Below are 23694 nucleotides of genomic sequence, written 5' to 3'. Positions count from 1 at the left end.
AATTACTTTTTTTTTTAAGTGTATTTAAAGCAGGCTTTTAAAGGTGTTTAATATCTTTTTTCCCTGCAGTAATTTGGAATGGTACGCATATCTATAAAGCATTTTTACTTTGGTTTACTTTTTCACGGTCTCTGTATTAGTTTCACATGGGTGCTGTAACAAATGACCACCAACTCAGTGACTTAAAACAACAGAAATGTATTTCCTCTCAGTTCTGGAGGCCAGAAGCTCATCGGTTTCACTGGGCCGGAATCAAAGTGTGGGTAGGACCCCCTTCAGAGGCCAGAGGCGAAGATCCGCACCTTGCGTCTCGCAGCTTCTGGTGACGGTCCCGTTCCTTTCCTTTGCCTGTCCTCTAGCATATGTGGTGTCCAAACCCCCTCAGCCTCTCTCATAAGGGTACTGTTGATGGCATTTGGGGCCCACTCAGGTGATCTCTCATCTCAAAATCCAGAATTCAGTGCCATTGCCAGACCCTTTTTCTCATAAACTCACTTTCACAGGTTCCTGAATAGGACCTGAGGTCTTTGGGGATCATTTTGCAGCGGACTGCAGTCTCCCTTAGAGCGGCGGGCGCAGCCAGTTTAGTATGGTTAGTGCCGCCGTCTCTAGCTATCCTGAAAGGGGGTGGGTGGAGCATTATTGTGCATTGACGGGAGGCTTCAAGGAGTCCAGTTCTCTCGCTTGTCTGCGTGGGGCTTTACCACCTGAGCTGCTTGGGAAAGCTGTTAAATTGGCTTAAAGCAAATTGCATGAGTTTGACTCTTCAGAAGCTGGGAAAGGAAGGTGGAGATGATACTTGAAAGAACAGATCATTAGTAATTATTTTACAAGTACGGATAAAGACTTATTCTTTGCTCTGGTATTTGGTGTTAGATACCCGATCAGTGCTGAATTTGCTTGACACCTTCAGTCTTACAGGCCTAATAAAGAATTCAGACAAACAAAAATCCCCAAGGCTTTTCTTTCATAGCACTGGTTGAACTCTGACAAGTCATTGAAATTCTCAAATTTATTTCTGACAACAGTATTTATAGAAGCAAGTTGTAAGTTTACGGGTGTGCTCATGAATTCATGGTAGTTTTCTAGCAAATTGGCAACTGGGCTGTCAGACTGCATTGTAGTTTTATGATGGGATATTGATCACCAATGCTTCTGATAGTAATGCAGGGCTTCTTATATTGGCCTGCTCATGCAGGTTATTACTATAGGATTCCATGGAAACCTTGGATATACATTGATTGCAGATGGATTCAAAATAGCCATTGATAAAGAACAATTCAGAATTCTTTGATATATTGTAGAGTCCTTTTGTAATTTTAGATTTGAGAGAAAGAACTAATAACCAATTGGGTTTATATGTAGCGGTTAGGTTTGTGATATGAATGGACCTGTAGTGTGTTGGGCCTTGTGCTAGGTTCCAGTGATACGAAGGTGTCCCTTAGCTAGTTTATACTATCATGGAGAAGGCAAGTATCGTCAAGTAAGTACGTAAAGTGAGTGCAGTTCGTAATAAGCACCATGAAGGAGAAATGTTAGTGCATATAACAAGGGAATCTATGGGATGGAGGATTGAGAGGCAGGGGAACTGGTGCCCAGATTGGCAGCATCCCAAGGGCACAGGCCAGCTCTGGGAAGGTACCTGGCTCACTAGAGGGCCTTAAGCTAGGCTGTATCTGGAGTGTTAGCTGGGCTGGATCCACAGGGCCTTGCAAGCATTGGAAAGGCAAATTCTGTTAATGGTACTTCTTAACACTTCCAAAATACCTTTTATTTTTGCTGTCGTATGTAATTTTCACCTGTGAGATAGGCTAGACATGTGGGGCCCCACAAGTTGAAACTGATTTTTCACTGAACTAGTGGGACGTTGTTGGAACCAACACCAGCCTGGGCGGTCTCGCTCCTGGTCCATCATGGGCTCTTTTGTTCTTAGATGTGCGTGCCTTTGTTGTTTCCTCTTTGGACGGTGCTTCCTCTCATTTTTCAGTTTTATTTGTGTTTGTCTTCCTTGTACTTGTTCTAAATATAAAGCTTGGGGGAGTCTGGGATTGTGACACTTGAGCATCACAAGGTCTAGAAGTTAAGGTGGCAGAAACTTATGGGAGTATTTCGGTAACATGGTAGACTCCCCATCACTCTAGAAGTATGACTCTTTTCAATTGCTATATCAAGGTTTTAGAAATTGGTTTTAACTTACATACATGTGAATGATGCAGAAGGATTTTGTGAAGTCTTTTTTCTTTTTATATATTTAAGTTTTTTATTATAAAAATACATGCTCATTTTTAAAAGTTAACCCTTCGAAGAATATATCATGTAACAGGTAAAAATTGTAATTATCCAGGGATAATACTGTTAACTATTTGGTATATTGCATCATTTTGTTAGTAAATTATAGCTGAATCACTTGAAAAATGTTTGCTCTGCTTTTTCTCAGTAAAGGTTTCAAAAGTCCTCTAGGAATCTGGAACTGTTTTTTAAAAATGTGTATTGCCTTTTCCTTTTCAACCACATGGGGATTTTTTCTTTGACACTGGATAATTTCTCTAAGATAAACTATCTGCAGACAAGTTTAACACATAAACTGGTTACAGAGTTCTTGGTAATGTCGCAGGAATTTTGTTAAAATTCTTGGTAGTCATTCAGAATCAATATTTTCATTTTTCTGACAGGTTTTTTTTAAATTTCCAGTTTATGTTTAGAACATTTAATAGAAAACTGTCCAAAAGCTTTAAGTAAAAAGATTGAATCACTGTTCTCAAATAGGGCATGAGCAGTTAACTCAGAGGTCACTGAACAGTTTCTTCTCCTGTGTGTGTTCATGAAGGGACAGTGGGAGGGTAGAGGACGTTGACCTTTGTTGAGGGTCACCACTGTGGGGGACTCAGCAGGCGCTTCATTCACGCAGACAGCACGTTTTCTGTGAAACAACTCTGCTTTTGAAACTTTTTCAAGTATTGGAAGTGTTTGTTTTTTTCCCAGTTATAAGTAGGGTCACCGTAAACATTTTAGGGGAAAAGAGGTTTTGATGTTAATCCTATTCCCCCAAAGATAACCATTCTGTTGGTGATTTGGAGCGGGGGTGGGGGTGGGGGGGGTGTGTGCTTTTTTATTGTATTGATACGATGATAACTGATGATCGTAATTAGAAGTTTTCTCTTTAAATACAGCTCTACGTAATTCTTTAAGTACTTTCCTCTTTAAATGCAAATCTTTCCGCAGTTTTTCAGTCTGTTTTGTATTATAATAAGTTGTCTGCACCTTCATGTTTGGTGCTAGCGTCTGAAGCACGCGCTTCGTTCCCCACCTTTTGGTCCGGTGAGACCACGTAAGGCGACTCTTTCCCGTCGACTTCAGTGTCAGGTAGACCTCCCAGGGGAGGGGGATATGGTGCTGCCCATCCTGGAGCAGAGTCACACTGGTGTTGTCATTTTCATGGACAGTCATGAAAACGGGAGCAAAGCCCTGCCCAGCACCCCCGGAATCCCACCCTGTTACCAGCCTCAGAGCTTCATTGGTCCAGTCCAGAGAATTAACTAAGCGATTTGCTGAAAAACAGTTTTTTAATACAAAGACCCTTATAAACTCTCTCAAGGCCTGCTGTTCTCAAATTAACCTGTTCCCATCATCTCCCACCCTCTGACCTTAATTCACATGTACGTGTTCTGGTGTGTGAATACAGATGTGAAGTTCGACTCTTTTTCTCTTGAAACAAAGCACTTAGGACTCTATTCGTTATTCCTCGCATTCCCCTCTGCCATCTAACATTTCCTAGAAGTCTGTGTTTTGAGACTTTACATGCATTTTAGAAGCTTTCTGCTTTCTGAAAGAGGCACTTAGATTGCGAGTGGCCAATCCTGTTTGTGAGTTTCAACTCTCATAAAAGAGGAATTCGCCTTCTGAGCCTGACAGCCTGTGCCCAACTTGGTCACCTCCTCCAGAAGTGCTGGTCCCTCCTTGGCTCTGGCTTCTGTTCCTTCCTGGTGGCTCCTTTCAGCATCCTTCGCTGCTCCTTCCTCATCTCAATCTTCCAATGTGAGGGTGCCCCCTCAGTCCTTCGGCTTCTTCCTGGCCTAACTCCCTCGGGGACTTCATCTTGTCCTGTGGCTTGAAACACCATTAGTACTCTGACTCCCGAGCTCATCTGTCCAGCCTGGACCTGCACGCCAGGCCCTTGTGCCCAGCTGCCTCTCAGCTTCTCTGCTTGGTCCCTGATGGGCATCTCAAACAGGACCGAGACCAAGCGCCTGCATCCCGACCCCTGCCCAGACCTGGTCTTCCGTAATCTCTGTCGCCTCCACAAATGCGAATCCCGTTCTTCCGCTCGGAAGCACGTTTGAGTCCTCTTTTCTTCCGCACACTCTGTTAGCAGGTCCTGTCAGCAGAACCTTCAGGACAGTTCCTGAAACCAGCCGCCTCCCACCACCGCTGCCGCCGCGCCGCTGCCCTGGTGTTACTGCAGTCCCCTGACTGGTGCTTTCTCTCTTGCCCCCCAGATTATTAATAGCTGCTTCTTTAAAAGTGCTCATTGTGAGTTCACACAGCAGGCAGCCAACACGGGCCTTCAGGGCCGTGGCATGAATCCCGTCACTCCTCTGCTTTCCGTCTCATTGGCGGTCAGTGCGCAAGTCTCCGCGGTGGCGTCGAGGCCCTCCGTTACGTGTTCTTCCGGCCGCCTTTGACCCGCCTCCTGCCCCTCTCTGCCCGGCCACACCGGCTCGGTGCTTGTGCTCAGATGGTCACCCGCTTTTCCTCCTCAGCTCCGTCCGCCCCTTCGCCTTGCGCAGCGCCCCCGGTGCTGCCTGGCTGTCCCCCATCAGGCTCCTCTGCCACTCAGAAACTGCTTTACTTGCCCCAAGGTCGCTGGCATTTATTCGTGAGTTCGTTACTCCGCAGAGCTTTCTTCGTTAGAGTAGGAGCTCAAATGAGGGCGCAAACCTCGTTCGGTTCTTCACTGTGTCCTTAGCGCCGGGAACGGTGTCTGGGATACAGTAGATGTCTAATCATTTTCCTGATATTTGCATGTTGGGAAATCAGAGCAGAGAAAGCTTGGCAGCTGTTATGCCATTTAAGGAGCGGCCAGTACTCCTTTCTTGAATTTTTTTTCCTGCCAATTTTGGGGAAAATTTGAGGTAATTTTTAGTTCTAAATATAGTCAGTGGCCTTTTAGCTCCGTACTGTCCACCAAGCCAAGACCGTGGGCCAGCCGGGTTCCAGGCAGAGGGACTGCGCCCTTGCACATGGGGGGAGCACCTCTGTGGGAGCACCTCTGTGGGCGAAGCCCGGAGACTTTGCCAGCCGCCCGGCGCCTTCACCCTGTTCCCCGCAGTCTGCCACCGTGCGGACTGTGTGAACTTTTGAAATTCCACCTCCACCTCTAACAGGTAAGTGCCCGTCCCGCTTGTGGGCTCACAAGGAAGGTCAGCGCCTCAAGAGCAGACCCCACGCTCGTGGGGCAGAGCAACAGGGACCCGATAGTTAATAGTGTTTATTATATCTATTCATTTTGAGTGAAAAACTGGCCCCAGAATTTCTGATAGCTTGACTAGAACTGCTTTCACAAAATACTCATTCGTGAATATTCTAAGTCTTTTGCCGTCGCGAGCTGTTACCCGGGCTAGCGGAGAGTGTGGGAGCCTCTGCCAGACACGGCAGGACCCGCGAAGGCCGCCTCCCGCCGCAGGGCGCCCCCGGCGCGGCCGAGGCAGCAGCAGTGTAAGCGGGGCCCGAGGTTATGAACTTGCTCCGGTTTGGATCATCGACAGATTTGGTAGAAATTATGTACACGTTAGAGCGGGTCTCAGCCTGCGCCCCGTGAACCGGGCTGAGGTGTGCCGCTAGAGGTGATTTATTGGTGCACTTTCCCTAATTCTCGGGGAAAAATTAGGTTGATATGCGTAATTTCCTCAAATTAAAAATTTTTATTCCAGGATTTTCCTTAAAAGTTTGGCATCTGTTCTGTGCCCTAACAGATGACCGGGTGAATAAGTTACAGCGTTTCTCACACTGGAGTTTGCATCAGAATCACCTGGAAGGTTTATAAAAACAGATCCCTGGGCCTCATTTCAGGCATCTGCTTCTTATCTCCGAGTGGGAATCCGGGCTGGGGCTTGAGGATTCTCTGTGGCGTGATAATCTAGTTCTTTGCTCTCAGTCCTACCCCAAGCCACCGTGCTCCCCTCCACTGCCGGTGGTCGCGTTGAGCGTCTTCTCGGTGAGGAAGGTCGGGACGCCTGGGGGTCCCAGAAACGTCCTGCAGTCATCATCCGCCGTTGGGCGTCCCACGTGGGCGTCCTTGAGACAGATTTGCTGCAGGACCAGAAGCTTTACCTTGTCCTCGCTCTTTCTCTCCAGAGGTGCAAACCTAGGGGTGAACCAGGAAGCGTGGTTCGGGTGGTGGCGGGTCGGGCCGGTGGTGACCGTGACTCCGCCGCCCCTGCCGTGCGGGGTCCTCCCTCGCTGCCTTTCGCAGCTCAGGTGTCTCAGGAAAGAAAGAGGCGGGTTCGCAGAGGTCAGGTTATGACTTTAATGTACAATTTGAGAAAATACAGAAATACAGGCTCTATTAGGTGGGTAAGACCACGACCTCATTTATTTATTCTCGCATGAGTTGAGTGTCTCTTACCTACTTTGTGTTGTGCTGGGTGCTGGGGTGAGAGAGAGGAGAAAGTCTTGACCTCGGAAATTCTCAGTCCGTTAAGGAGGCAGACAGACCATTACTGGACTGCGACATGGGGGCTCGCACCTAGGTTTTGTAGGAGGGGTGTCTCCCTGGCTTTGGCAGAGAGAGTCACGGAAGACTTCCTGGAACGTGAATGGAGTCGCCAGGCGAAAAGGAGCCCAGTTACTGCGTTCCGGGCAGAGGGGAAAGTCGCGTCACGGCAGTTGCCTTCCTGCCAGCCTGTCTGCTCCCTTACGCTTCTGAAGCGCCCCGTTCTTGAGTTTGGTGCCTTTGCTTCTAAGGGCAAATACAAGATATTGGATCATCAATAGGAGTTCTTATATTTGATTTGAAAAGATGTAATAATTGAAAAACCTTTAGCTTATAACTGATGTATTGATAGTTTTACTCACCCTTTTTCTGTTATTTAAGCAGCAGTGTTTTTCTGGGTTTAGTGAAGCCTATAAGAAGAATCAAAAGGTAGGCACAGTAAAAGTCGGATACTAATTGAATTGAAATCATGAAGGACCCAGGAGAACAACACATGTTGGAGAACAATTGTAAAAGAATCTTTCATGTGGATCAGTATTTCTTTTTACCAAAGCATGCCACACACTCATTTACCCCACTGTGAAGTCACTCGAAATTTCTATGACGCGAAAGAAACCCGAAGTCAAGTAAAAATGTTTTGTGTCCATGTTGGTTATTATTTAAGGTCTGTCCAGTTACGTATTTCTGGGAGTACTTCATAATAATTTATTCTTTATGCTTTTCTGTATGTTTTTTAAAAGGGAACTCGACCTTTGGTGCAGCAAGAGCACCTTGGGCACCAGTGCCGGGTTCGCCTCCCGATTCTGCTGCAGGCCCATCGTGGACCACTGGGCCACTGGGCGTGTCCCCTCAGTCTCCCTCACTTCCATCTGCAAACTGAAGGACTTATACTAGGATCTGAAAGTTCCTTTAGCTCTAAGGGTCTATGTTTTTGCACTTTCTTATCCTAGAGGCTCTTTAGTCTAACATGTACTGAAAACATAATTCCACAGTGAGGTCATGTCATGAACATCCCTTCTCTTATTCCATTGCCAGCAAACATAACCTACTGTATTCTTACTCCTAAAGGTTCTTATAAATCACCAGCATCCCTACCTATCCAAATCATTCAGTTCCAAAATTCAGCTAATTAAAATTGTATAGAGAGATACCTCTGTATTAGCAAACATAATCTCTCAATTTTCATCGCCATCGTAAAGGACCGCGAAGGTGGACGTTTTATGATGGGCAGTACTTTGAAATTTGATAAGATACTCCTAAATACCTTAAACGTCAACTTTTAGCTAACAGCAAAAAGATTTGACAAAGCTGTTGAAGGCAAGAGATAACTTCCTAATAGTGTACCCACAGAGTTAATAAAATGTTACCAGAATGTGTAATTTGAGCAGATGATTGAGCTCTACGTAGGTATCAGCATAATAAGGAGCAAAGGTCACTCTTACTGGTAACCGAGAGATGAGTATTCATCGAGCACTTCCTGTTTACCAGTGGCTCTTCAAAGTGTAAGCAGTGAGCAAGACAGACTGAGTCTCTCCTCAGGACGTGGGGCCACCGCAGACCCCTCAGCGTGACAGGGGTGGCATGGGCACCAAGATAGTCCTTAAAAGATGGAAACAAGAATTACTAAATTACTTGTAATACTCTGTCTTTCTCAAGGGTCTGTGTAGCATGGTCTTTATGTATTTACCTTCCCGTTTTGTTTTGTTTTTCATATTTCGTTTCTGTTAGGAGAGAACATTGAAATTATTCTCTAAGCTATTTGAAGAGAGTGACTAAATGCACCTGGGTCAGGCTGTCTGTGGGTATGAAGTGGTTGGGAGAATCCAAGAACATGGTGGTGAATGGCAGGAGGAATGGAGGCAAGTTGTCTAATGAACATCAGCAGAATCAATCAAAGTTACAGCACATGGGAAAGGACGCCGTGAAGGCTGGCAAAAGCGCCGTCGAGAGGCGGTCGAGCAGATGTATGTACACACTCCAGCTGTCGCTCTTTTCATTGTCATGTGGGGCAGTCGTGCTTTCCAGTTTGCAATGCATTTTCTGTTCTCTCGTTTTCAAAACAATTTTTTATGTTTCTCACAGTTAACGGTATAGTTTTTTTTACTCTTCCAAAGTTATATCAATTTTTATTCTCATCAAACATTGAGTGCAACTTAATGCTTAATATAATAACTTTAATCATGCTTTCATATCCATAGTTTTACTTATATTTTGTAGAATTTATACCTAAATGACTGATCTGTTCTATAAAAAATATTAAAGTACTGCTACTGATTTTCTTAAAAGTTCAAACTATTTTTTTTATAGTCAATGTAAGTATTAAGTATGTATTTCTTTGAAAATGTATATAGTAACGTGAATAATAAAGTCAACCCTGCGTAAACGGTGTGCTTGCTTCGACAGCACATGTACTAATTTATATAAGTGGAGTTTAGGGCACATTTACAAATTGTCACCATTTTTTCTATTTACACAGGACGAATAGTTATTGATCCTGACAGTGAAGCACTGTTGATAATAAGCTGCTTTTTACTTTGTTGAGAGTTCTAAGAAATTGTAGAGTTGATACATGTTTCATAGTTCTTTTAAGAGTAGTAATGTGTCCTGGATCAATATAAACCTAAGTAGGCAGCTATCTGAAGATTGTCCAAAAGTGTATGGCCAGGTCAGGGAGGACGCTTTTTCTATTTCTTGCTGTTCCTAAGGTTAATTTAGCCACTGCTGAACAGCCTTAGTTGGCGTTGGAATCGGCCTGCTCCCAGCCGATGGGGTTCGCTTGGGGGTTGCTGCAGTTTCACACAGTTTGGCCTGGTTCTGATTCATTTCCTTCTTACCTTTTAGGGGTTTGTGCTGTTCATTGGGCCCAGGCTGCCTTTAACCTTCCCATATCAGATCAGGTCACTGTTTCTATAAAGAAACAGGCAGAAGTCCCTGCTTGGGACAGGAGTAGAGGGAGAGTCCAAGACCAGATGGATTCTCCTTTGCACAGACACCTCAGCCCTTAGCATGTGGTGGGAACCTGAAGGGATTAGGAAGCGTAGTGACTATAGCAGTGAGATTGGCTTTGTTAAGTTAGGCACCTCTTAAAAAAAAAAAAAAAGAAAAGAAAAAGAAAAGAAAAGAAAAGCAAATTGCTACTGGCTGCCTTTGGTGCATCATAGTGCAAAATGGTCTTAATTAGTTTTAACTGTTGAAGATACATAAGAATCTAGGAAATGACCATTATATGGGCTACACTTATGAAGCGTAGACAGATTTAGAGGCTAGGTTGGAAAAACCTAGAGAGCGTGAAGATGGACAGCATCACGTTGAATGTTGTTTGGCAAGAATGGCGCACAAAGAGCCAGCGAAGAAGAGGCAAACCAGTGCTCCATCGGAGATCCTCTGCCGTGACTTCACCCAGCAGCAGAGACACTAAATACGTGGAGCGAAACCCGACAGAGCTGAAGGGAGCAATAGAGGATTCAGTGATTCGGAGACCTCAGCCCCCTACTTTTAGTAATGGTTAGAAGAGCTAGGCACAGGATCAGCAAGGAAAGAATTTACTGAACCGAGTCTAACAGATGTCTGCAGAACACTCCACCCAACATCAGCAGAATGTACATTCTTTTCAGGTGCACACAGGACATTTTTAGGATAGACTGACCGTAAGCTAGGCCATACAGCAAGCCTCCGTAAATTGTGAAGGATTGAAATCGTGCGTCGAATGTTCTATGATGACAGTGTTGTAAAATTAGAAATGAATAACAAATTTGGGAAATAAAGATGTGGATATTAAACAACACTGTCCTGAATAACCAGTGGGTTAAAGAAGAATCTAAAGGGAAATGAGAAAAATACTTTTATATGATTGAAAATGAGGATACAATGTACCAGAACTTACAGGATGCAGCTAAAGCAGTCTCTAGCAGGAAATTTGTAGCTGTGAACACCTGTATTAAAAAATGAAGAAAGATTTCAGTCAATAATAACCTTTTTTAACCTTAAAACACTAGAACAAGAAGAGTGCGCAGAAGGAAAGAAATAATGGAATGAAATTAACAAAATAGAGAATAGAAAGCAGAGAAAATCAGTAAAGCTCTGAGTTTGTTTTTGAAAAGATCAACAAAATTGACAAACCTTTAAGCAAGGCCAACCAATAAAGAGACTAAAGAATCAAGAATGAATGAGGAGACATTACTACTGCCTTACAGAAATAAAAAGATTATAAAAATATTATGAACAACTGCATACTAACAGACTAGATGACTTAGATTAAATGGACAAATTCTTAGAAAGTAACAAACTACCAAAACTGAATCAAGAAGAAACACAAAATCAGAACAAACCTATAGCTAGTAAAAAGATTGAATTGATAGCTAGGAAAAAAAAAAAAAAAACACTATGTACAAGAAAATTTCAGGCCTAGATGGCCTCATTGGTAAATGCTGGCAGGTGCTTAAAAATTAATAGCAGTTCTTCCCAGACTGTTCCAACAAATAGAAGGAAAGGAGGGAGCACTTCCTGATTCATTTGATGGGGCCAATATTATTCTGCTACCAAATCCAAGACGTCACAAGGGAACTCTAGACCAGTACCTCTAATGAAGATGAATGCCGAGTCCTCAGCAAAGTGCTAGCAAACCAAATCCAGGAACAGATGAAAAGGATTCTGCCGTATGACCAGTGGGATTTATCCCAGGAATGCAAGGTTGGTTTCACAAGGTTGGTTTCACATTAATGTAATACACCATACCAAAGGATGAAGGACAAAAACCAGTCATCTCAATAGATGGCAGGAAAAGCATTTGAGAAAATCCAATACCCTTTCAGGAAAAAGCATTTAACTAGGAATACAAGGGAGTTCTTCACCCTAATAAAGGATGTCTATGCAAAATCTACAGCTACTGTTATATTTAATAGTAAATGCTAAATGGTTTGCCGTAAAGATCAGGAACAAGACGCAAAATCTGTTCTAATCACTTACATTCAGCATTGTACTCGAGGGTCTAACCCCAGCGGTTTGGCGAGGAAATGAACTAAAAGGCATCCAGACTGTAAAGGAAGAGACAACACAATCTCTTTCGGCAGATATGATTGTGTACCTAGAAAATTGTAAGGAATCCACTAAAAACCGGTTGGAAATAACAAATTGAGCAAGGTTGCAGGAAAAAGCAATTGTATTACTATATGCTTGCGGTGGACAATTTTAAAATGAACTTAATTTTACAGTGATGTGAAAAAAACAGCAATAAATAACAACGAGTAATACTTTAAAACTACAAACATTGTTGGAAGAAATTAAAGGATACCTAAATAAAGAGAAAGATATGACATGCTCATTGATTAGAAGATAATGTCGTTAAGATGCAGTAACTCTCCAGATGATCTATAGATTAAATTCTTTTCCCTTAGAATCTCAACTGGCTTCTTTGCAGAAATTGACAAGCTGATCCTCAAATTCTTATGGAAATTCAAGGGACCCAGAATAACTGAAACAATCTTGGAAAAAGTAACTAAGTTGGAGGACTTGCGCTTCTTCTCTGTTTTAAAACATAGTACAAAGTTGCAGCATCCGAGACAGTGTTATCCTGGCATATAGATAGACATATCCATGGACTAGAACAAGAGAATCCAGAAATAAGCCCTAATGTTTGCAGTAAGTTCATTTTTAACAAGAGTACCAAGAAAATTAGGTGGGCAGGGACTAGTCTTTTCATCTGGGGAAACTGGATATCCACGTGCAAAAGAGTGAAATTGGACCCGACCTCACACTATGTGAAAAATTAACTCAAAATGGATCAAAGACCTAAATTAAAAGCTAGAACTATTAAACCCCTAGAAGAAAACAGGCATACATTTCCATGACTTTGGATTAGGCAGTGGTTTCTTAATATGGCACTACAAGCACAAGGAACAAAAGAAAAATTGAAATTCACCAAAGTTGCCAAGTTTTATGCTTTAAGGATACCATCAAGAATGTGAAAAGGCAACTCACAGAACAGAAGAAAATATTTTCAAATCACGTATCTGATAAAGAACTGGTACCCAGAATATATAAAGAACTCTTCTTACAAGTCAACACTAAAAGACAAACTCCAATTTAAAAAGAGGCAGGGGGTCTGAATAGAGACCTTTCTCCAAAGACGGACAAATGGCAAGTACACGAGAAGATGCTCAAATCATTAGTCATCAAGAAAAAGCAAATCAAAACCGTAATATACCAATTCACAACCACTAGGATATCTAGAATCAAAAGGACAGATAGTAACAAGTGTTGGTGCTGATGTGGAGGATTTAGAACCCTCATACGCTGCTGTTGGGAATGTACAATGCAGCCGCTTTGAAAAGCAGTCTGGCCGTTCCTCAAAAGAGTAATCATAGTTACCGTATGACCTAGCAAGTCCATTCCTAGGTGTGTACCTAAGAGAACTGAAAACATGTATACACAGAAACTTTCACATGAATGTTCATACAAACATTATTCATAATAGCCAAAAATCCCAGTCTACCAACTGATGAATGAATAAATAAAATGTGGTCTATGCATACAATGCATTATTATTTGGCCATAATAAGGAGTAAAGTACTGGTGCATGATACATCATGGATGAGCCTTGAAAACATGGTAACTGAAAGAAGCCAGTCACAAAAGACCACATGTTGTGCGATTCCATTTTTATGAAATTTTCAAACTAGGCGCATCCATAGAGACAAAGTGGATTAGTAGTGGTTGCCAGGGGCTGGATGGGAGGAAGAAATGGACAGTGACTGCTAATGGGCGTAGGGTCTCTTTCGGGAATGACGAAACGTTCCATAATTGATTATGGTGATGGTTACACAATTCTGCGAATATGTTTAAATAAAAACTATTGAATTATATACTTTAAAGGGATGAATTTCATGGCATGTGAATTGTATTTCAATAAAGCTGTTAGAAAATACAATGATTCGATAGCTTTTCACATACCTGCATGCCAGTAATTTGATCGCAAAACATATACCTTAGGCAGGGACTTATATATGTGTTTATTATTATTATTATTTTCTTAAAAGAGCGGATGAGAAGAAGGCTACACCTCTCAGGCTCTCTGATTCTTTATGTCTTAATTTCGAGAGGCTCGATTATACAGCCGGCGTCTCTGCCGGCCCCGCGAGAAGGCCGTCGGTGCCGTGCCTCACATTCACACGTACACATACGACTTTCCTCTTCTCTCTTTACGTTGCTTTTCTCCCACAGTTAAACCCAGTTACTTCAGTCGCACATATATTTCAGTTGCCTTTCCTATTTTTATCCATTCATTCAAAATTTGTTTCAGACAGGTCACTCACTTTCATGTCCTAGCTCTGTAGTCATAGGCAAGTTTCGTAACCTCTGGGCCTGTTACTGGCAAAGCGTGGATGATGATCATCTGCCCCAAGCAGGAAGCCGGAGTTGACACCTCGGGACGCCTGGCGTGGACTGCAGAAGCGTCTTGTGTTCCTGACGCTCCTCCTCGCCCCAGCCCTGTTTGTGGCGGCCTCTGTGCTTGATAAACGTCCCCACCCACCCCGTTTCTCAGCTCTTCCTTGGAGGAGTGAGTGAAGCGTCTGAGCCCGAGTCTCACCGCTGTCCAGAGACTGTTCTCGGGAAACCCGATATTGTCTGCTAACCAAAATACTCTCAATATTGGGTTAGTTTAAGTTAATTACTAAAACCGATTGAAATCGTAATTTCAGTTCTTGATTACTAGCTTGAATGAGCAACAAAGCTATGGTAGATTTAGTAGATTTCAATTTTAATTACTTTTCTTTGTCTTTTCACAGGTAATGGTAATTCAGGATTTGAAGGACAGAGTCGATATGTACCATCTTCTGGAATGTCTGCCAAGGAGCTCTGTGAAAATGACGACCTAGCAACCAGTTTGGTTCTTGATCCCTATTTAGGTTTTCAAACACACAAAATGAATACTAGGTAATTATAAGTCTTTCTCCTGAATGAAACAGATGATGTTGAATTTAAAAAGCTAGATGGCTAATTTTACTTTTAGTGAAAATGTAAAATGACGTTAAAGGAAAGTTCTTTGCTACAGAAGGATTTTCTGTGTGTGAGCCAAGGAAAGCAACAAAAGCTTCTAAGGATCTCATCAGTTTTAATTCTGTGTTCTTATTTCATCACAGAATATCTCTATTAAAATATAAAGCTGGTGGAGCATCTTTATATTGTTTTAAATATTGATGATAATTAGCTGAAAAAAAATCATACATTCTGTAAAACTTTGAAACTGAATATGATTTAAAAAATTTTTTTCCTACCTAAATTAGGTTACATTAGTTTTTTTTCATGATTTTATTGCAGACTTTTCTTTTAAATAATTGCCACTGTACACAGGGAATTTTGCCATCGTTTTTAATCTTCAAGATTGAGCTAAGCGTTCAGCTAAGTAAGAGTAAATATTTTTAAAGACGTGCTTATTATATCCAGTATGCAGATAAGAAAATAGATGCGTGAGTGCTGTATTATCAGATGGCATCTACGTGAAATATTGCATTGCGCTTGGAATCCGTCATCCTTTAAATTTCTTTATTCTAATTCCCTTAAACATCATCTCTCTCTGAAAAAAAGCTCTTAGATAATTTCGTAGCTGACCGCCACCAAACACTGTCAGAGCTCTGCAGCTCTTCTTCACCTCTTAGCTCTCATGGCGCAGGGTTTGCAAGTCTCCTGGAAGTGCCCGGGGGTTTAGAGTGTAGAGCACGTCCTGGGCCATGTCCTCTTACTCCTGTGTTACCAGCACTGGGGTTTCGTAGCTCCAGTGTCGATGATTGCCCTAGAAGGACTTGATCGCCAGGAGGACGTCACCAATACGCTGAGGAAAGATAGGAATTGATGAGTAAAGGTGATGAGAAGATCTTGTGTCTTTTCCCCCCTTTAGTTCTGTTCCTTGCTAGAATTAAAACAAGATAGTGTATGACTCATTTATCAGTTACATTCTCAATCCAGAAAGAAATAATTTAGGTAAAAGTGAGCCTTTGGTATTTTCAAGCAATTACCTGCCGTCATGTATTTTTACTTAATAACATGAAGTGACAAGTTCGGGAATTAATTAAAGTTTCCTGCCTTCACAGGGGCAAGTACTCTAAATTTTCTAAATGGGCAGATGGATGGCTGTCCCCCGAAAAATCAGCAAGATCAGATGCCCTCACGTCCAACTGAAATCTAGTTTACATTAGTTTAAGTCCATTTCTTTTTTTTTTTTCCAGTGAACATGAGAGACCAGTGTTCACTCTCTGGAGGATCATGATGGTATTTAAGTCACCATGTAGCCTTTTTTTCTTGCTGAATTCAGAATCGTGATTCACTGATTCACATAATAATCTAATGGTATTCAGGATATTACCACAAAGGCCCATAATTAGGACTTGGAATCATCAAGAAAGAGAATATGTTCATTATGCCTTGTATACTGAAATATGGAAGCATATAAACCATTTTAGGAAGCATTCCATCAAGATTACAAAAAAACTTTTTTAGTGGTTTAGGAAGGAAATCTGTGTATTCAGAATCCCTTACGCTTTGACTGTTCAAATCACGTATCCGATATGTGATGAAGGGTTGCTTGTTCCTGCCTTCTGCAACAGGAAAAAAGTCCCGTTTTCCATAAAAATCCTCCTTGACAATAGTTTCTCCTAGAGGCACTTGGGGAATCTGGTTAAAATGCAGGTTCTGACTCAGAAGCTGTGGGGCAGGTTCTGAGATCTTCCATTTCTGACGAGTCCCTGACGGGCCGTAGTGGGTCCAGGCCAGCCATGCGGAGCCCTGAGCAGCCGTGCGGGGTCTCGACCGGCCGTGGCGGGGCACCGAAGCGTCTGGCCTGCTGAGCTTCGCTCTGGTGCCGTAAGTGGGTAAAAGTTCTTTACCACTGGCTTCCCAGGGCTCACTTAAAAACATGTAGTCCTAAAACGAACAGTTTAGGAGCACCACACAAGTATTAAAAGTCAGGATCTTACCGTGTCCAGGTACCCCTAAATTAAAATGCCTCCAGTACATAACATTTTTTTATGAATAGAAATTGAAAGATCTAAAATTAAAACTGGTTAAACCAAGTTAAACGTGCAGGAGAAAAGATTTACTCCTATTTTCAGTGCAGCATTTAATTCTCATTCAGTTCCTAGTATAGCCGTTGGTGGCGTAGGTGCGCCTGCTGTCCCCCTGGGTAGACCAGGCCGGTTTTGCAGCAGCGTGGGCACCTCAGGCCCCATGGCGGGGCAGTTGATGTCGATCTTTCACGGGGCGCTCTCAGCCTTTCTCCAGAGGCGTTCATTGCAAAGGCACTGTAGCAGACCCTTGTAAGCTGACAGTTGGGAGCATGCAGAAATTTATTAGTGAAGCCGTTACTCTTACCAAATGGTGTACATTTTCATTCAATCTTAGTGGACTTACTCAGAAATAAAACTTTATCCTAGTTCTTCATCTCTTGAGCAAGAATTTAACAGAATGTTGACTCATATCATTTTCAAAGATACTATTTTATTGAGAATGAGGAAAATCTATATTTCTTAATAGCTTATGGCTGTCTCTCTCTTTGGGTTGCAAGAGAAGTGACTAGAGATAGGATTGGAGCTTGGACTTTAATTCTCTCCAAGCTGTCTGTACGTTACTTGCATATGTGATCTCTCTGTTCTCATGTTTTACACCTGTAATTTGATTGTTGCTTTTTGGTTTCTCTTTTTTTTATGTCCTTTTTCTCCCTTCGACTTCCTTCTGTATACCATCAGGAACCATGCTCAGAAGCAGTAGATGTTTAATGATTTGGGAATTTCCCAAACTAGCTGTCTTATGAACACTCATGTTTTAATCCTATTTATTGACAGAGTTGTGACATGAATACCTAGGAATAGTATAAACAAAATAGTAATTTCAATTTATTGGGAGATGTTTAGATTTAGTTGACATTTGTCAAATATGAAACTTAAATTCTTCCTGTTAGCCAGAGAATAGAGTTGCTAGTAATACCTCTGATTCTTTTAAAAACCAGGGTGGGGAGATGGGCACTGGAAAGCAGAGGTGGCGCTCTGAGAAACAAATGTCCCTTGTTGAGGCTGCATGACCCAGAGATTCACAGTGTCCCGGGGAGTCTCGGGAGCAGTGAGCTAAGCAGGAAATAATGGTACAAGGAAATGAGAAGAGTCATCTCAGGGGCTTTTTTTTGGAACTTTTCTTGAATTTTCTAATCCAAACCTATACAGTTTTGACTCATCCTTCCACTACTGTAATCATTAATTTTTATTTTTCTTATGCGTTTGATTATTTATACCCATTCTTGAACCTGAATTTATAAATCACTTTAAACGTCACTTAGAAATAAGTGCTTAACTAGAAAATATAAAGAAATTTTTAGACCTTTTATGCTGAGCCTACCTATGGCTCCATGAAGTTCTCGAATATCACAGTGTTCTAAGGATTTCTGCTACAACTGATATTATAAGTCTGTTTAGAAATTACAAGTACAAATTATGCAAATAGTTTCTGATTGTTGTTTGTTTTTGCATTTATATAGCGCCTTTCCTTCGAGAAGCTCAAGGCATTTTTCAAAATCTGACAGTTTCCCTCACAACAACCCTGTGAGGTAGGTGGAGTGCGTTGCAAACGACAACAAGGTGCCCGCTTAACCTGTCGCAGCCTCGATGATGTTCTTTATGTTACGTAATAGGAGGTGTCAACATAAACATTATTTTTAGAAAATTTTGCAAACCTCTAAAAATAGTTTGGTCTTAGCAGTAGCTGTATTGAAAAAACCACCTGTGCTCCATAACTGGGTAATTTTCAGAGAGGTCACTCATCAGAAGGTCAGGAGTCCCTCCACGGGACCAGCTGAGCACGGATCGCAGGACTCCGCCAGGTATGTGTCCGGTGCCGTTTGTGTCCCCGCGAAGCGGGAGCGGAGCGCGGCGGTTCGGTTCCGGTGCCTCCGCGGCGGCGAGAACTGTCGGAAGTGTGCTCACAGCGTCACCGCAGCGTCGCCACGTTTTACATCTTAGATGCTTGCGCATTCTTCTCTTCTTTCTCCTGCCCTTGCTTCCTTTTCCCGCCCCCCTCCTTCAGGCAGCCCTTGATTGCACATGCTAATGGAGAGCCCGGAGCACAGCCGATGCAAACCTTCATTGCCACGTAGTCTGCTCTTGGGTTTGGAAAGAAAAAAACCAAATAGCAAGAAAACCTGGGAAGTCAGTCACTGGAAGGAGTGGGGAACAGGGGAGTGGGGGCGTGAATTCATTCATATGTTTTCTTCTGCCCTTTCTAATAAGCGATTGTAGGTGACATTTGTTTATTTCTTAAAGCAGCCATTGATCAGAGGTGCGGGAAGAGAAAAACAAGTGTTCGGTTTATTTAAAGTAGCAGCGTTGTGTTGAGAGGGAAGGGGGGGGCATACTGATTTGGAAGCGCCAGGTACTCGTTTTTGTTGCCTCCTTGGTGACTCCACTTCACCCCAGATACTACCTTTAAAAGTCTGGATTTGGATTTGTGTCCCCCCCGTAACTGCATCGTCACGATACCACCTGCGCTGTTTCTGGCTGGGCTCGGGGCTAGCGCTCCCTGGCAGACCTGAGGCAGATCCTGCTCTAATCATGCAATGCACAAGGGGCCCCCAGAGTCCACATAAGAGAACGGGCTCAGAGAAGGCCTGGGTCGTGGTCCCAGTCCTCCCATTAATTAGCCCTGATGGGGCCATATTTTCCTCCTCTGTGGAACACAAGGTTGTTTTAGACGGTCTGAATTTTATTAGAGCTTTAAGAACCAGGATATAAGGGTGGCTTTGTGTGGGAGCTTTAGCTGTGATTAGAGCAAGGACGTGGGTATCTTTTTACTCAATAATAGACAATTATTTTAATTTTTTTCTAAGGTCCTCAGTGCCTTTGGCTCTGGCCCTAACAGTGTCACAATCTTATATTATTAGATGATTTTTATTTCCCTGCAGAGTTTGTTGTAATGGGACGAGACTTGACCTGTCAGCCAGGTGACTTTGATACACTTCTACAGGATTATCGAAAACAGCCGTCTCCTCCCCTCCCTGCCCACACCAGAACCATTTCCTTCTTTCTTTGCATGCCTAAAGCAGCCGACTCTGACAGTAAATTTTGACAGTAAATTACATTTTAAGTGAAATGGAGGTTCTTGCTAGTGGGTAGCAAGTAATAGTTTGGAGTGTTTTGTTTGTGTTTCAGCTGATAGAAGTCAGGAAAGCAGAAAGGAAAGTCAGCTTGGGAAATGTACAAGGCAGACTATTACCAAAGCGAGAGTTGATTATTTTGTGTTGGTTTTAGTATATAAATTGTTTGGCATCATGAACAAAGAGTAAACAAAGCTAAGGATAACGGAAAGGCATTTTCAGACAGGAAGGAACATGTTTCAGGAAGCAGAGAGCACACGTAAAGCCCGTCTGGAATAGCCAGTGTCCATTCCAGGTCTGTAACTTTTTCCTCTCACGTTCTTAAAGCTTTAGGTAAATTTAGTCCTGACTCTGGCTTGCTGACTAACATGGCAAGCCATGCAGTTATTTTAAGAGCGATGTCACCACTGGTCACTTCCGCACTGAACACGCGAAGATCGCTTGGCTCTTTCTGTTTTCTGTAGCCCTGCAGTAACATCGTGGATTATTCATCGTATTTGTTCAAAGGGAACTATTGCTTTTCCGTTCACTGCGCAAAACGTGGGCTATCCCGCCATTTTGTGTGTCGTATTGCGCCAAGTGGAGTGCCTTAGCTTAACAGCTGCTTGATTGTCTTATCTCTCCTTCATATGCAAATAACCCCCAGTGTAGGGCTGCAGCAGGAAGGGTTGAAGAAACCCAGTCTTGACAAAATCACGTGTGAGTGCACGCGTCAGTGGCCTGTGGTGTAGCTGCGTGGAGGTTTGGATGCTCCCACGGTGCCGCGGACCTTTAGGTTATTGTAGTGGTGATTCTCCGAAGCGCTGTTCCGGCAGTCTAGTTAAAGGCCTTCTGCCTTGTCTAAAGGACTTGCGCTCATCTGTGTATCAGCTGGTATGCTAATTAACTGGAAATGGAAATTAGGGCATTGCCATCTCTTCGTGTATCTCGGGTGTGTTAGAATGCTTTCAGTGAGTTCTGCTTAACGGCTCTGAGAGCTTGCCGAAACTAGAGTCTCCTGGAGGTGTCAGCATGCTTTAATCTGCCTGAAGTCCTCTAGGGGTCCTGTCCAGTGAGCGGGGTCACATCTGTCCGGGACCCCCGTCTCCCATCACCTGTGTGCTGACACTCCCCCGGTACACGTGGTTGGCCAGCCGATTCCTCCAGCCTGTTCATCCCTTTGAATCTAGCCTTCTCCTTAGATGTCATCTCGCTGTGCTGCCTTTTGATTCTTTCCTGCCTATAGTAATATTCTGCTTTTTCTTCAGAAAGCTGAATTTACCACTTTCCTCATTGCCCATATCAGTGTTAACTCCAAAACGCCTTCCTAAATATTACTTTATAATTTCCACACTTTGAAGAGCCATAGCAATGCAGTTTGTACCACATTGACATGTATTTGCACGTGGGTGCCTCGTGTAACTTTTAGATGCATGCGTATGTCCCAGTTAAGTTTCCCCTTGTGGAGTTTCTCATACCGTAACTCTGTTCGTGTATTCCTTAAAAACAACTGGCCCGGAGGGGAAGCCCAGATGTCACTGTGGCTTAGGTGGCCACACCTTCTCTCGCTCCTATTCTCACCTCAGCAGCAGTGTGCGGAATGATCCTGGCTGAGATATTGTGCCCTAAAATTTTACTGAAATGGTGAGAGCACACTTAGGATAGTTTAAGTAGAAAAAAATTTCTGCTCGAATGCTTCCTTTCCTGGAGCTTGTGCTAGATCTTAACTCAGTTGTAGCATTTCAGGTTTATGAAGTGCACAGTTTTAATTGTTGGAGTAAAATGCGTACTTCAAATATTTTTTTCTCCTGAGCCATTAATATTTTTTCTTAATGTATGTTACTCGAATAGAAATCTGTGATTCCTATTTTGGTTGGATGTTTAAAAAAAGAACTTTATTTGGGAAAATAAGCCAAATGAAGTTAATATGAGAAGAAATTTTGAAATTAAGATCCAAATCCTTTCAATTACAGTATATGCGTTTTTTGAGATCATAACTTCAGCATGAGGGGCGTACAAACTTAAGTCTTACTTGGACCATGACTGTATCACATGTTGTTATATAGCTACAAATGTATTATTCTGAAGTCATTCTGGCTGATCGTACAATAGAAGCCTTTTGAATTTCTACCCCAACACTTTTTTCTTACATCACCAAAACAGCAATATCACTGTAATAGTTATACTTTTTGCGCTCTTTATTCTCTGAATGCAGTTGTCAGCGATTAATTTGACCTGTTGTTAGAACATCAGGTGTATTTCAAGACCCACTGGAATACTTAGTTTGGGGTTTTTCTAACTATACGCTGAGTGAATGTTTTTGTTGATGGCATGATTTTTCTTGTTTCATCATTTTTCTAAAGCTTATTACCTGGCACTCTCCTGGCTTGATTCTGATGTTTTAAAATTTTTTCGTCATTCCAACACTCAGCTAGACGAGCTCTGTTCTAGGTCTTTGAGTTTGTACCCTCTGAAGCAGATGATGGGTATAAGCCTGAATGAGACAGCATTTGTTTGAATCATCTGGTCACCTCTCAGTTAATGAGATAACAGTGAAATAAAATAATTACAATGCAATTTGAAGAAAAAGAAATTATAGTTCCTGGTGATCAATATTACTTGAGTAGTAACTCAAGATTATTGATTATTTTCCTTTATAGGTCTGGTAGATTTTAGATTACATCTTTCTCAAGATCTCTTCTTAACAGTGGCCCAAGGGTGATAGCAGGTAACTAAAGTTATTGTTTTGATTTTTATTTTCAGATTTCGGCCTATTAAAGGAAGACAAGAAGAACTAAAGGAAGTAATTGAGCGTTTTAAGAAAGATGAGCACTTGGAGAAAGCCTTCAAATGTTTGACTTCAGGCGAATGGGCACGGCACTATTTTCTCAACAAGAACAAAATGCAGGAGAAGTTATTCAAGGAACATGTACGTTTCTTAATAAGATTAATGCTGTTTATCTGTTTGGACAAGAATAAAGGAAACTAAAGCCTAAATTGTAGTGAACACTAGAACTTTAAATCAGTTTTTCATAAAACTAATCACATGAAGAGCTAATAATATACAAGATCATTTGTGTGACTATCCAAGGAGAAAACTGTCACCTAGAAGTGAAATTCATTGTGAACTTTTAGAGTAACATAGCCAAGCCATTACTCAGTATGTGAAATTGTAAAATACAAACAAAGTTTGTTACTTATTGATCTAAATTTTTTTACATTGTTGTTGGCGGTTTGCTTTTATAATTCTGGGAAAGTCTAGCAGGATAAGCATTCTCATATGAAGTTAATATCGTTTATGTTTTTCGTTTTAGGTGTTCATTTACTTGCGAATGTTTGCAACTGACAGTGGATTTGAAATATTGCCTTGTAATAGATACTCATCAGAACAGAATGGAGCTAAAATAGTTGCAACAAAAGAGTGGTAACTATTACGCTAGTATAAATCCATAAAGTAATTTTTTTTTTTAATTCTCTCAAATTACTGTTCAAATGCTAAGAAAGTCACGGGAAGGAATGAAGCCAGAGCTCCCCCTGAAGGAGCCAGCCCAGTGTCAGCTGCTGGCCCAGGGACCGGGCTTTATCGATTGTTCTTTATTCGTCTTTATCGACTGGAATTAGGTCTGAGTTGACTCAAATCGTCCCTACAAGCCAGAGTGCTTTTCGTTTTCCTTTTGTTAAGTCTGGATTCCTGCGCAGGGACAGGGCTGCTGAAAGGTTCGGGACGTCAGGGTCGGGTAGCCTGGCTTTCAGAGTCAGCCCTTTACTGGCCTAGAGGAAAGGCTGAGTGTGAAGCCTCTGTGGTCTCAGGAATTTTACAGGTGGAAGCCTCCTAGTGCATTGCCTGCTTAAACACTATCAGTGTCCCAGCTGA

At 42.3% G+C, this 23694-nt stretch overlaps 1 protein-coding gene across 5 annotated transcripts in view; it reads left to right on the top strand.

The window, feature by feature from the left end:
* KMT5B (lysine methyltransferase 5B) overlaps window positions 1–23694 on the top strand; it is a 50525-nt gene that overhangs the window by 8923 nt on the left and 17908 nt on the right. For 3 of the 5 annotated variants that reach the window (XM_016131807.2, XM_016131817.2, XM_016131825.2), the window contains exons 2-6: window positions 8441–8676; window positions 14497–14644; window positions 18231–18299; window positions 22584–22749; window positions 23135–23244. In XM_016131807.2, the coding sequence (XP_015987293.2) occupies window positions 8517–8676; window positions 14497–14644; window positions 18231–18299; window positions 22584–22749; window positions 23135–23244 (653 nt within the window). In that variant the 5' untranslated portion in view covers window positions 8441–8516. The other 2 variants (XM_016131848.2, XM_016131837.2) reach the window with 2 other exon arrangements.

The sequence above is a fragment of the Rousettus aegyptiacus genome, unplaced genomic scaffold (genome assembly GCF_014176215.1).
Source record: "Rousettus aegyptiacus isolate mRouAeg1 unplaced genomic scaffold, mRouAeg1.p scaffold_m13_p_5, whole genome shotgun sequence".
Classification (NCBI taxonomy): domain Eukaryota; kingdom Metazoa; phylum Chordata; class Mammalia; order Chiroptera; family Pteropodidae; genus Rousettus; species Rousettus aegyptiacus.
Note: the sequence above shows the minus strand (reverse complement) of the source record. Positions and strands in the feature narration are given on the sequence as shown.